The sequence below is a fragment of the Ipomoea nil genome, unplaced genomic scaffold (assembly GCF_001879475.1).
Source record: "Ipomoea nil cultivar Tokyo-kokei standard unplaced genomic scaffold, Asagao_1.1 scaffold0706, whole genome shotgun sequence".
Taxonomy (NCBI): domain Eukaryota; kingdom Viridiplantae; phylum Streptophyta; class Magnoliopsida; order Solanales; family Convolvulaceae; genus Ipomoea; species Ipomoea nil.
In genome coordinates, this window is record NW_017617134.1 from 1,188,816 (window position 1) to 1,202,967 (window position 14,152).

The 14,152-nt window shown below is 35.8% G+C and overlaps 2 protein-coding genes across 3 annotated transcripts; one reads left to right on the forward strand and one right to left on the reverse strand.

Annotated features, from left to right (window-relative positions):
* The first annotated feature begins 516 nt into the window (after positions 1-516).
* On the forward strand, positions 517-3,093 carry LOC109176496 (auxin-responsive protein IAA13-like). Its single transcript, XM_019325940.1, has 5 exons — positions 517-929; positions 1,752-2,077; positions 2,207-2,324; positions 2,576-2,637; positions 2,724-3,093. The coding sequence occupies exons 1-5, from the start codon at positions 640-642 to the stop codon at positions 2,771-2,773; spliced, it is 846 nt and encodes a 281-aa protein (XP_019181485.1). The 5' UTR covers positions 517-639; the 3' UTR covers positions 2,774-3,093.
* Positions 3,094-4,391: 1,298 nt separating this feature from the next.
* LOC109176495 (3-isopropylmalate dehydratase large subunit, chloroplastic) lies at positions 4,392-10,196 on the reverse strand. 2 transcript variants are annotated; one of them, XM_019325938.1, is made up of 15 exons: positions 9,926-10,196; positions 9,678-9,812; positions 9,399-9,569; positions 8,662-8,814; positions 8,486-8,554; positions 8,280-8,396; positions 7,800-7,874; positions 7,567-7,644; positions 7,352-7,447; positions 7,131-7,180; positions 6,976-7,030; positions 6,166-6,297; positions 5,982-6,032; positions 5,711-5,869; positions 4,392-4,774 (listed from the first exon to the last, which is right to left on the reverse strand). In XM_019325938.1, the coding sequence occupies exons 1-15, from the start codon at positions 9,971-9,973 to the stop codon at positions 4,634-4,636; spliced, it is 1,530 nt and encodes a 509-aa protein (XP_019181483.1). In that variant the 5' UTR covers positions 9,974-10,196; the 3' UTR covers positions 4,392-4,633. The 2 variants fall into 2 exon arrangements, with proteins under 2 accessions (XP_019181483.1, XP_019181482.1); XM_019325937.1 differs by having other exon boundaries at positions 9,678-9,815; positions 9,926-10,193.
* Between the last annotated feature and the right edge of the window lie 3,956 nt (positions 10,197-14,152).

Consider the following 14,152-nt stretch of genomic DNA (forward strand, 5'->3'; position numbering starts at 1 on the left):
AAGTTGAAAGTAGAAAATGGGAGTACATTAGTATTTTCCTATTGAATATTGTTAACAACTATTCTTATAATATGCAATGCAACTATAAGCATAACATAATGTAATTGTATTAATACAAAAAGTTAAAGCAACACAACCAAGTTGATCAAATTGGTGACTTAGTAATTACAAAGAATTCTATTTTGACCGAGTGACCTATTTGTCTTAGTTAATTTACCTCTTTGTCGCTAAGGGTCATGAAACGAGATTCGCTCAGTATATACTTTCAAATAATGATTATAATGTTTTTTTTCTTTGCCACCCAACCAAAAAAAAAAAAAAAAAAAAAAATTAATTTATAGTGGCGATATGAAGGAATGATGAGTTGAGAAATTGATGGGGGGATAGGAGAAAGGAGGAGCAGCTTGTGGGAGAAGACTTCAACACTGTTGAGGGCAGTGCTTGGCGCACTAGCAGACATGTGGGTCCCATCACTATCACTACCTCCCCTGCCTCATTCTCTTCTTTTCTTGCTCCCATTCCGCCATACCCACTCACCACTATACATTCTCCTCTCCTCTTCATCTCACACCTTTACTTTTCTTCTCTTATTATTCATCAACACCTCACACTTCAAACTTATCTTCCTTATTAGCTTTCATGGAACCAAATCTTGGCTTACTGGGTGGTGGCGGCGGCGGCGGTGGCGGTGGCGCTGGGGAGGCTGAGCTTGAGTTGGGCTTGGGCCTCAGCCTTGGGAGTGGTCCCTGTGGGTTGGCTAAGCCCATGAAATCATCAGACTGCACCAGGGGGGGAGAATATGGAAGAATCTTGACTGCCAAAGATTTCCCTAATGGCTTCCCTACTGGGACTCCAAGAACTAATGGTGCTGTTTCTGGTACCAAAAGAGCTGCTGATTCTGAGGCTGGGTCACCCCCCACTGGTGTAAGGTAAAAATATGATCTTTTCTTCAAATTCATGGTTATATTTGAACCATATGTGAATTTCCAACATGTATCTTTTCTTTCAAGAATTGGGTATTGGTTTTCTTGATATTTTATCTACATGTTACATGGTTCTTGATCCTATTATCCTATATTGTTCATTCAGTACTTTGATTCTTGTGTTTCAATTTATGTTTTTGATGAGACATCCTTTAAGGAGTGCATGGAGTTTTCTTATAGTTTTTGTTTTTATTTGCTGAAAGCTGCTTTTAGCTGCCATGGCATGATGATGAGCTATTATTATGCCTCTTAAACAGTTCTGCTTTTATTATGCAAAATTTATAAAACTATGCAATAAATTTCTTTTGTTTTCCTGCATAATTTCATGTCTTTTTTCTTTGTAATGATTCACTTGCCACCCTTTTCCATCTGAATCTGCCTCACCAGATCAGGGCCTTGAGAAGCTTCAACCTTTCTCACTCTGTAATGATTCCTTTCGCCCTTTTATCAATTCTTGAATCATTGTTTGGGGTTTGAGGAATCAATTCATGGATTGGTGTTCAATATTCATTATTATTTACATCCTAAGTTGATTGTTTCATATTCAACTAGAAAAATAAAAACTATTTTCTTGTGATTGAGATTGCGGCATCAAAGTAATAATTCTGTGAGGTTCTTGAATCCCATTAGGAGCAACTCTGAGTGGGGTATTTTAGTCCCTTTATACAGAAGTTATTTAGTTATTGATGTTTTACAGATTGTAATTGTATTGAGCAAAAAAAAAAAAAAATTGATAAAATTTCTAATTTTGGTTTTCTGGGAAACCAGTCAGGTGGTTGGATGGCCACCGATTAGGGCATATAGGATGAATAGCTTGGTAAACCAAGGGAAAACTCTGAATGCTGAAGATGATAAGGGAATGGGCGGGGATGAGAAGAAGGAGAACTCGAAAAAGAAGATGAATCATGGAAATAACAGCGATGATGGATGTGGTGTCAAAGAAAAGGGAAGTCTCGGGTTTGTGAAGGTGAATATGGATGGATTGCCAATCGGGAGAAAGGTGGATCTGAATGCTCACACGTCCTACGAAACGCTGGCCCAAACATTGGAGGAGATGTTCTTCAAGTCGACAACAAAAGCCATGAACTCTATCTGTAAGTTCTTTCGTCTTTTGCCATTAACAGTGTAACCAAGAGAACGAAACACGTGCTTTGTGTTACTAAGGTTTTTTTCCTCTTTGACGCCTTTATGGTACTGATTTCGACTGTTGTGTTGTGGGTTAGGTGCGGAAAAGGAGCAAAGAATGACACCCTCGAAGCTTTTGGATGGATCATCTGACTTTGTGCTAACGTACGAGGATAAAGAAGGCGATTGGATGCTCGTGGGAGATGTTCCGTGGGGGTATGTACTATGTAGCCATTGTTAACACATGAAACATACAAGCACAATTCTAGGAGCCCATGAAAGTTCGATTTGATTTTGCAAAGAAAAATCAACCACGTTTTAGACCCAACCTCCAACAAGAGCTAAATTACAGATCAAATAGTAAAATTAAAGAAAGAACTAAAACAACGTATATGATCAAGATTTAATTTTCAAGAATCTGTTTCTAGCATGTGTTTATAAGCCATTTCCCCGTTTGTGTGTTCTAGGATGTTTCTCTGCACCGTGAAAAGGCTAAGAATCATGAAGACTTCCGAGGCTAATGGACTTGGTAAGTAGCGAGGCACTTCATTACTCTATATACCAAAATTTATTCGCCTTCAATCCGTTCTAACTCAAACTACTGATATGTTCCAGCTCCGAGGGTCCAGGAAAGGCAGGACAGACACACCGGAAAACCAATCTAAAGCTCCGTTCTTCAACAGCGTGCAAAGAAAAAAACACAAGTAGCTAGAGAAGTTAATGCGTTTTGCTCAAGATCGCTCTTTTGTCGCCTTTTGTGGTTTTGTTTTGTTTTTTTTTAATGTTTTGCAACCCATGTTCAAGTTTAATTCCCCTTTACCTTTTCTAAGCCTAGTTGAAAGTAGTGTTTACCCCCCTCCTCATCCTCCCTATATATTTCACCAGAAAATGTTTTGGCAAATGCTACTTTCTCCTAGTGTAAATATGAGTGCTGTGCTTGCTGGCTGCCAGAAATTGGATTTATTTATTTATTTAGGTTTCATCATTCTTTTTCTTTGGTGCTTTGAGATTGTTAAGAGTGTCCTACATTGATAAAATAAGTGAGAGCATAAATATAAGTCTATAGGTTAAACTAGCTAATTGGTTTAATTCAATCTTTTAGTGTGATTTGGCCCATGTATATTATAGCCCAGTTGAGATAAAGACACTTTTAGTGTCTTTTAATCTTTTATGTTTGTGGATTGAATCAGTTGCCAGTATCTATCACTTCTCAAGTGTTTGTCAAAATCATGGTTTGTTCAAACAATGTGTTAATGTTTCATGAAGAACATCAAAACTGCTGGGGCCAAGTAGTCACTGTTAAGGATTATCATAACCTTTTTTAATTTGTTTTTTTGGGGATAATGTCTGTTGAAGGTATAGTTCAGATGAGATGTAAAATTAAAGGCTATTATAATCACACAAGTACAGGTTTTCTTTTCAGGACATCTGATGAAAAGGTGACAAGAAAATGATGCAATAATGTTGATTTTGACAGTGTATATAAATAAAGAGGTTGTTTTAATTGATTAGGGGACAACTGTATTGCAACACAAGTTGAGTGCTTATTGCTCAAGACAAAAGTGCAACAAATCAAGGGAAAGTAAAAGACTGCTGGATGAAACCCTAAAGTCCCATTTAAGATGCAATTATTAATTGAAACAATTTTTATATTTTTTTGTAAAAAGATAGAACAGAACCTTAAACTTTTATTCAAGTGTGTTTCTTAGTGGAAATATTTTGACGGTAGAGACAATCCCGGTCAAGTCGGTTAGTGTTAACTTGGTAACACAAGATTTCAAATTCAACTCCTAGTGGGAGTCGAGTGGGAGTCGCTTATTAGCCTTCTTGGTTTGAGCCGCTAAGATATGAGTAACCTAAGCTGATTTAGCTCATTGTGGTCCTTTGCCAGCTAGGGTCACAAGATGGAGTTTACACCGTGCATTCAACTCACAATAAGAGCAGCCTATTGATCTTTTTGGTTTGAATCAGTTAACTATAGACAATTTAGGCTGATTTACTTCCTTGTGATCCTTTGCCAATTATGGTCACAATGCAAAATTTACCCATTATACACCATATAGTGCAACCCTTCAACTTAAATAGAGAATTAAAATAAACCAAAGTTTTTAAGAGTTTCTGCCCAGTCGTCTAAAGTTTCATGGAGCTTAAGAAACTAGGGTGTGTTTGGTTTGCACATGAGAATCGTAATCAGAATGGGTATCAAATACTTGGTAATGGTAATGAGTTTTGGTGAAAGTAAGAAAAATGTTGATTCCACTAACAAGATTAGAGGCATGACAATGAGATTAACAAAGATCACATTCGACTTATTATTCCAAGTTTCCAACTGGTAACAGTCTTAACAGCACTTATTTTATATGGTGGGAAAAGATCATACTTGTGATCATGTTTACATAGTTTAACAATACTCATCCTGTGTCTAGAAACACATTTTTCTTACCTCACTTCAGAAAGAGAACGCAATACAAAACATATCGAGTTCTGATCAAAATCTAATCATCCATGCAAGTTTATTGAGAACCTTACTGCAAAAAGTCTCGGGGATCAGTGACGAAACCAGTCAGCGCCGATGCTGCAGCTGTGTATGGAGATGCGAGATAAACTTGGCCTTCCTTGTGGCCCATTCGGCCAGGGAAGTTTCTGTTCGTGGTTGAGACGCATACCTGCAATTCAGTCCCTCGGAAATGTTAAGCAATGCCTATGTGCTAATGTACCGCAACAATAAGATTCAAATCGAGAATTTTTATTTTTTTTTCACACGTCTAATAATCTCGAGTGTAAATAGAATGGACATTTATTGGAGAGAACATATATAGAGGACACGAAACAAACTATCGTGACCTTAAGGTCTATACCAAACCACCTTCCGCTTATGCATAATAGGGAAAAGTGGAAACCATTTAAGAATGAGTTAATACCTAATTTAGTCCTCGACTATAGTGGTTTTTCTTGATTTAGTTATGAATGACTTTTTGTGCTTAATTGGGCCCTCTGGACTTCGATGGTTTTACTTAATTGAGTCCTCTGTTAGGATAGAGGGGTAAATTCCCCTCAATCAATACCCAATTTAGTTCTTGACTATAGTAATTTTACTCAATTTAGTCATCGACTATAGTTGTTTTACCTAATTTAGTCCTCGACTATAGTGGTTTTTCTCGATTTAGTCCTTGATGCTAACAGCCAACAAAGGCAAAGGACTCAATTAGGTAAAACCATGGAAGTGCAGAACCCAATTAAGCACAAAAAGTAATTCATGACTAAATCGAGAAAAACCACTATAGTCAAGGACTAAATTGCTCATTTAAGATTTTAGGGACTACCGACATTTGAACAATATATAAACATCACTTGAAGTTTTTAGGGTATACCAAAATTTGAACACAAATTTTCAATTAGATTTTATTTCACATGCAATGTTTTATTTTATTTTATTTTTGTTGTGCAAGCCTATATAACTAGTTATCATAGGATAAATTCAATTGGAAATAATCCTCATTTCATCCATAAAAAAAAAAAAAAAAAAAATTATTTTGTGCGTGCCAAGATATTGTAAGTTGTAATTAAGAGAACTCAACAATGGATAGAAGTATATAACTCACCAGCGGTTCATTCATGCGTGCATAAGTGTCTCGAGGGCCACCCAAACAAGCCCCACAACTAGGACTTGCAGGCGTATCACAACCCGCTTCCTCGAAAATCTGGGAACAAGTTTTCCCGCCAGATCCCGGAACTGGGAGGCTATATACGTCCATCCAGACCTGAATTACGTTATGCACAGAACTACGATCAATCCGTGTACTTTGACAACAATGAATCGCAGAGCATTGGAAACCACAAAAAAGACCAAACATTACAATGAAGACCACAAACCTTTTGAGTAGCAGGAACAAGGAACGTTGGAACTTTTACCTTTTTACCCCCCTGCATATTACAGACAGTTTTTAGTCGGCAGAAAAATCTAATTAAATGAAACATATAAGACCAACTTGGGGTTGTTCCGGATCCTTAGACGTCGCCAAGGTGGATCTGAGTATAAGAAGAAATATAATATTACCGCAGCTAGAAAAACTTTGGCAGCAGCCATGAAGTCCTCGGTTTTCCCACCAGTACACGATCCAATATAAACTCTGTCGATTTTGACATCTTTGCATTCTCTTGCTAATGCACGATTATCAGGGGAATGAGGCTACAGATTTATCCAAAACGAAAAAAAAAAATAAAAAAAATAAATGTTTGGAGCATTCAGTAAGTACTTGACAAAACAGAAGCTCAAAAATTGAACAAAGTAATTAGCCACAAATTAGCTATAGAGATACTAAAGCAAGAAGAAAGACGCACAAAAAAAAACACGTAAAGAGATAAATTCTATTGATCTCTAATCTCTTCCACTGTTGTAAAAATCGGCCTAGACGGCCGCCTAGGCGCTAGGCACCCCTAGACCATGGCGAATTCCCCCTAGGTGCCCGGCCGCCTAACTCGGCCGACTTGGCCGCCTAGGCGCCTAACTCGGCCGAGTTAACTCGTCCAATTCGACCAAATTAGCCGAGTTTCGGCCTTGCTAATTTATTTATTTATATATATATATATATATATATATATATATATATGTATATGACATACACCCACAGACGTGCACTTTTTTTTTTAGTTAGCTCGGCGTCTAGGCGCTAGGCGCTACTCTACTGCCCGACTAGCGCCTACTGCAACCATGATCTCTTCAGCAACAAAAGTACAATATACTCATGCTGAATTGAAACCCAAATAACTAACGGAAAAGAGGAGAAATTTGAAAATTAAATACATCAAAGCATCGCTCTGGTTAATGATTTACTCGGTGCGTCAAATGAACAAAACCCTCACTCACCTTCGCCACTAAGGGCTCCAACTTTGATACATCGATTCTGTACTCCGAAAGAAATCTGAAATAAAGTAGGATATCATAAATAAAGATTGAATGGCAATGAACCATTAAAAAATTACGGGAATTCTTCAGAATGAGATATATGTTTTCGAAAATACCTGGCTTGTTCATCACTGTAAACAGGTTCATATGGGACAGAAGTCCTTCCCTGTTACACAAAACGATGAAAAGCATTCATTAGCAAGGAGTGGCAAAAGTAGAATTCTTCCTCGACCAACATCACAAAGTAATATTAACTGTAGAAATCCGGCATAACGTGTAGCCCACCAGGAGGGAAGGATTCGGGATGTCCACTAAAATCATAATAAATCGAGCTCACCTCAAGATACTTATAGGTCGTACTATCTGCTGGGATGACACCATTCTTCCCACCAGCTTCAACAACCATGTTGCAAAGAGTCATTCGTTCTTCCATCTTATAAAATTACACGGCAATGAAATCACATAAAGATTCAGTGAAAAGCTAATTAAAACTCAAACAGAGATGTTATACTGTTACTTCCACATAGAAATTAGTAAAACACTAAAACTTACTGTCAAGCTTTCAACGGTTGAACCAACAAACTCCATTGCTTTATATGTTCCACCAGCCACAGAAATCTCGCCAATAATCTGAAATATAGAAATCTCTAGTGAACAACATATGAAAGTTGGAAGCTTTATGAATCCAAAAGGTTTAAGAAACACAAAAAAAAGAAAGGGGATTGCAGATTTGGCGTTATGTGCGGATTTGAGAGGATGCGGAATACCTATTATAACAAACTTACTTGCAAAATCAAGTCCTTAGCTAGCAAGTAATCAGGCATTTCACCATCCATCACAAATCTCAGAGTTGGAGGAACCTGCATTATACATGGATGCAGAAACTTATAGAATACATTTCAACATACATAACAAACCAGAAGAAAATTTTATAAAAAACTTAGCATCATTCAATCTAAAAATCCTTACTGGCACTCGATCTAAAAATAAAAATTGGCATCAGTCAAATATAATTGTGCAATATTCTACTTTTCTTTTTATCAACTATCCAGAACTAAGAAACTCTAAAGATAAATACGAAATACTGCAATTAACTCATGTATAGTGGTCCTAAACTCCTAAAATTGTTCAGAAATCCATCATATGGTAATTTTTACTTTTTTTTTCCAGTTTCAATGGCAGGGTGAAAAGATGCAGTAGAAATATTCAATAAGCAATTCATAGTTTCATACGGCAAAAAAAAAAAAAAAAAGGAACTTGCAAACCTTGAGCAAAATCTTCCCAGTACCCAATACAAAGCCTGCATCTGTATTCCCAATTCCAGTAGCAAATTGCCCAAATGCTCCTGCAGTACATGTATGGGAGTCTGTGCCCAGCAATACCTGAGAGCAAGCATAAAAAGTCAGTATTTGATATGGTCATATGGAGTCTAAAACTTTTAAAGTTTTGTTTACAAGTAAATGGAAATGACCTCTCCGGGCCTGGTATGACCCTCTTGGGCAAGTGCCACATGGCAGACACCTTTGTAGTCCGGGTTGGCCTAGAAGGTAACAGAACATATTTGTTCAGAAACAAAAGAATAACCACATATTCAAAGTCTCAGACAGTTCAGTTTTATGAAAAATGCATGGGGCATTAGCACCATACCCGAAAATTTCCAAGATCCTTGATGTCATAAAAGTACTTAATATTTTGCTCAGTGCAGAACTCCCTCAAGATATCCACATTACGGTTAGCTCTTTCATCACTTGTAAATATATAGTGGTCAGGTATGATAACAACCTTTTCACGATCCCAGACCTAGTGTTGAAAGAAGGAAGACATCCAACTCATCAGAATCTTAGCATCTATAGAGGAATAAAAACTCTATAAGCTCTGGTCTACAGGAAAAAAAAAAAAAAGCTTCCTGGACTACATTGAAAACATTAGGATGCATTTTCATTCTGATAGGAATTCACAAATAACAAAATGCAAGTTTACTATGGGCGAGCATAGATTGTTTTCAGTAAATGTGGTAGAAATAGTCAATAAGCAATTCAAATTTCAATGCACTGTATGCCATGGATAAAGATGGTCTATTGGCCAAAAAACCATTTATTACATGAATCAACAACACTGAAACCTAAGACAACAAAGTCCAAAGTCTTGAAAGTATCAAACACTGACTATCAATGAAGGGATGAAACTTAAAACTTTTCAACCTATCCTGACTTCAAAATTATTAAAGTTTTCAACTTTATTCACCATTAACATTAAAGCAATGGTTAAAATGACTTCAAATACCAAATTAATACGACAAACTTAATTACACGAAGGCAACTAACAGCAAAGTATCAATTTTTTTTAGCTCAGATTCAATATCATATAATTCAATTAGCAATTACCTTAGCATCTTGCCCGAACTCTTTCTTGAAAATTCCAATAGAACCTGGTCCACAGACATCATGGGTCATCAAAACATCAACATTTACCCAGACATTATCACCAGGGCTCAACTGGGACTTCTGTGAAGCCTTTGCCAATATCTTCTCAGTCATGGTCATCCCAGTCTTCACCTAAAATTATAATAATAAACAGTTAATCAACCCCTAACTCGTCTCAACAAAATCACAAATTTCGCCGAAACAATGAAATGAAATAACACGAATGCAACAAAACCCAACTGAGCCAGTGGTGGCAGGGGAGCGTTCAGTTTGCTGTGGCGCCATCACAGACACAATTTTCTTGCAACCGCTTTTCTTGGCCGTTTGAACTGAGATTGGACGCTGTGAAGAAAAAGCAGAGAACCCCACATCTTTCTGCTAAAAAAAAATTAAAAAATAAAATAAAATGGGTTAACATAACATTCTCACGATTCGGGAAAAAGATTGAATCTTGAAGAGTAAATATCAAGTGAAATAGCAAGAAAAACCTTGTTGATGAATGGTGAGGAGCTGGAGGCAATAGCAGAGGAGGCCATTGGAGATTTGGGTCTGCGCAGAGCAGAGTGGCGGAGGTAAAGGAAGGAAAGAGAAAGAGGTGTGCGCGGCACAAGGGCGTCAGTGGTGGCGTCTGATAAACACAGTAGCGGTCAATATTCGAACCCACGCGACTAATTTTGGCGATGAATCTGCGCCACTCAATTTCAGGTCGACGGTGAGATCCGGGTGAAGCCGGTGTTTGTGCACGTTTTTTCTTCTTCTTCCTCTTCTCCATTTTTTTTTCAGATATATTTATTATATTGGGAGAATAAAATATATTTTTTTATAGGAAATATGTTAATTTTTCTTTATTACATTGTAATATCTATTCAAATATAATTTCTCAATTTAATGAACCACAAAGAGTTAACAACGTCCTCAACTCGACCTCATGACCTCTCACATGAAAGAGGTGTTTGGCATGTCACTTTTTCTTCTAATATAGACTTATAACACATGAAAGAGTAAATATCTAAAATGGTCCCTCGACTATAACTAAATTCACAAATTGGTCAACTTTCAATTTCAACAAATTAAGTCCTTAACTTTGCAATTTTGACACAATTTGGTCCTCCATCTATTTGACCGTTTGTTGATCGTGATCGACGATCTCCAGAAGAACCTTCAGCTCTCGTCGGAGCACGTGGAGGTCTCCAGGATGACGTTGCACCGGTTCAGAAACACGTCGTCTTCTTCGCTCTGGTACGAACTCAACTACATTGAATCCAAAGGGAGGATGAAGAAAGGCGACCGAGTTTGGTAGATTGTTTTCGACAGTGGATTCAAATGTAACAGTGCAGTCTGAAAATGCAACCGGAACCTTAAAAAATCGACGATGGACCATGAAATTACATATATATCCTCAAAAATCACAGTCAACAAACGGTCAAATAGATAGAGGACCAAATTGTGTTAAAATTACAAAGTTAAGGACTTAATTGGTTGAAATTAAAAGTCAAAGACCAATTTGTGAATTTAGCTATAGTCGAGGGACCATTTTGGGTATTTACTCCACATGAAACATTACGCATGACAAAGAAACGGACAAGCAATGAAGACGAAGACAATGACAAACCCATCCAAAAGCGAATTATCAAACTTATAGTAATTCACGTTAAAAGTAGTATATACTACATAATACCGTACAAACTGAAAGTATTAGATAATTGTTTTTATGTCAACTATAATAAACTTCACATATATAATATTGTATTGGTATATTTTGAGTTATTTATTTAAATAGAACTATAATGAACTTCTCATGCCAACTACCATGTATTGTGACGATGGTAAGTGCATATTTGTTCATATTTAGGGGATGTTTGGTTCATGGAAAATGTTTTCCAAAGGAAAACATTTTCCTTAAAGTAGAGGAAAATGTAGTTTTCTTGTGTTTGGTTCATGAAATTCATTTTCCAAATGGAAAATGAATTCCTCAAATTTGAGGAAAACAAAATCCTTGGTTGGACCAAGGATTTTGTTTTCCATGGAGGATGGGAAGAAAAGTTGAGATGGAATGCCTATTTTACCCTTACTTTCTTTTTTAATTATATTACTCTTATTAATTTGTAGGGGCATATAGGTCTTTATACTCATTATTCCTTACAATTCCAAATCTAACCAAACAATAGAATTAGTATTCCCAGTAATTCTTTTTCCACCAACCAAACAATGAAATTCATCTTCCTAGTAATTGTTTTTCCATGAAATTCCAATTCCACTTCCCTTAAAATATTTTCCGCGAACCAAACGAGCCCTTACTCTACATGTATACTTTTAGCCTTATTTTGCTTATGAAGTGTCGCATTGGTGTTCAAAATGATCCTTATTTTGCTCATTTGATCAATTAGGCACAATGCATCATCTTTGAGTAGAAATGAGAAATTTTGGAGCATTTTGAATGCATTTGGAGTCCAAGGGAGCCAAACATGAAGCTATGGAGATGGATGCAACACTTGCAAGGGAGCCAAAGATCAATGTCTTCAATGGTTTTGATCACAATAACAAAACAAGGGAAGAGTGAAGCAAAAGACCAAAGAGTTGTAATTCCCGCTAAATATGGTGGCATCTTAGTATTTTGATCATATCTCATTCTAGGAATGTCCGATTCAAGTGATTGTTGCTTCAATGAAAATAAAACTCGAAGGTCTATAACTCTTATGAAGACCTCAAAGTATAATTTTGAAGGGAAAATGGTCAAAATCAGCATACAAATCGGACTTACGCAGCATAAGGATTTTCGACGCGTCGAGATGTGACAGAATGCCCTCTGTTTACACTCCAAATCAGCTTGACAAGTCGAATCAAGGTCTCGACGCGTCGAGAACTCCAAATATGTGAATTTTTCTCTTGAAAACTATATATTTTTTTACCCTATTCTCCAACCCACTATATAAAACATCATTCCCTTCAAACCCTAACCGTGTGTGGCGGCTTGGGAAGACAAAAGGAGTGAAGAGAGATAATTCTTCACTCCAAATGAATAATGAGGATCCCCCGCACATTGGAAGAGTAGAATCACATCTTGGAAGCTTCAAGTCACATAGAAGGTGGAAAAAAACTTGGAAGAACATAATTCTGGAGAATCTCTTCCTGACAAATTGGGTTAATGAGTTTGACTAGTTGATAACATTAGTTGATTGTAGACAAATATTTTTTAAATTATTTGTTAGCTGATAACTGATTACATGCAAAATGACATTTAAAAAAAACTAATTTAAAAATTTGTTTTGAGCAATTTTTAAAATTTTAACATTTTGAAGCATATGTTACAAACAAACTAATTAACCAAACACTTATATTGATTTTTTTAACTAAGTCAAAAAGCTAATAATGGTCAAATAAATCAAAATTAACTGATAAGCTAACTATGTTACCAAACAGGGCATTATGTTTGCCATATAGATTTAGATATTAACAAGAACAATTTTTGTTTTATTACTTTGTATATTATTTTATTTAAGAGTACTTAACACGACTTATTATATGATGACTAGTATTTTATATGCGCAAAAATATATGCCCAGTATTAATACTTAATGTTAAAATATTTTTTAAAATAATAATGTGTGTGTATGTGTACGTGCGAGTGTGTATATATATGTATTTATTTATAATCGTAGAATTCATACTTTTTTTTTTTTTTTTGGAAACATGAGGAGGGGGTGACCCTGGAGGTTAGTTAGACAGTTACTACTTTCAATAGCACAATCCTCTCTCAGAAGGCTTCTAATCTCCTCCAGTGGGGTGGGGAATATCTTAGAATTCATATTAATATTATTGAAGTAAGAATTATATAAATAATAAATTACTAAATATAACTATGGTAAAATTTAATTAAAATTCAGATGAATTCAAACTTACCATTGAAGAATGTAAGAAAAAATATTGTGTATGCATATGCATAGTAATTATAATATGAAAAGATAACAAAATTATAACAGTAGAGATATTGTTGTCCACAAAATTATATAGTACAACTTTTATAGCATGAGGTACAAACATAATTAACAGAAAAAAAAAAAAAAAACAGACATAAACCATGAATATAACCTAAATTGAAACTTATTATGTTTTTAGATTGAGCAAATACCAATTTTTATCCCACGAGTATTAACAAAATGACAATTTTAGTCCACATGCAATTTTCATCCCACGAGTATTAATAAAATGACAATTTTAGTCCACATGTTTAATTCCTACCAAAACTCATCCCACAACTATTGTTTTAGTATCAAAATTAATCACTCCGGTCACCGGAGATGTTAAAACACGCCGGAGTCACTTTGAATATTGATGATATATAACAAGGAATGATAAGGAACTTAAATTAATAGATGTCTTGACAGTACTTTCATCATCATTCATCCCATGGATCATAACTATTCACAATATGAAATAAATGAATGCATTAACTTACACTCCCATATGATGCGAAAATTCACCACCATAAAGTTAACAAAATTCACTATAGAGATAGTCTTGATTTAATAAGTATTTTGACAGCAAAATTCACAGCATATATGATCCTATTTCAATTAGTATTTTGACAGCAAAATAACAGAGAAATAATTATTTTCATAGCTTACAAGAAGGATTCAATAACAACGACAATTATTAGGGAGGGAAGATGGATTAAGGATTAGGATACGAATGACATACATTAATCAGGCTATTAA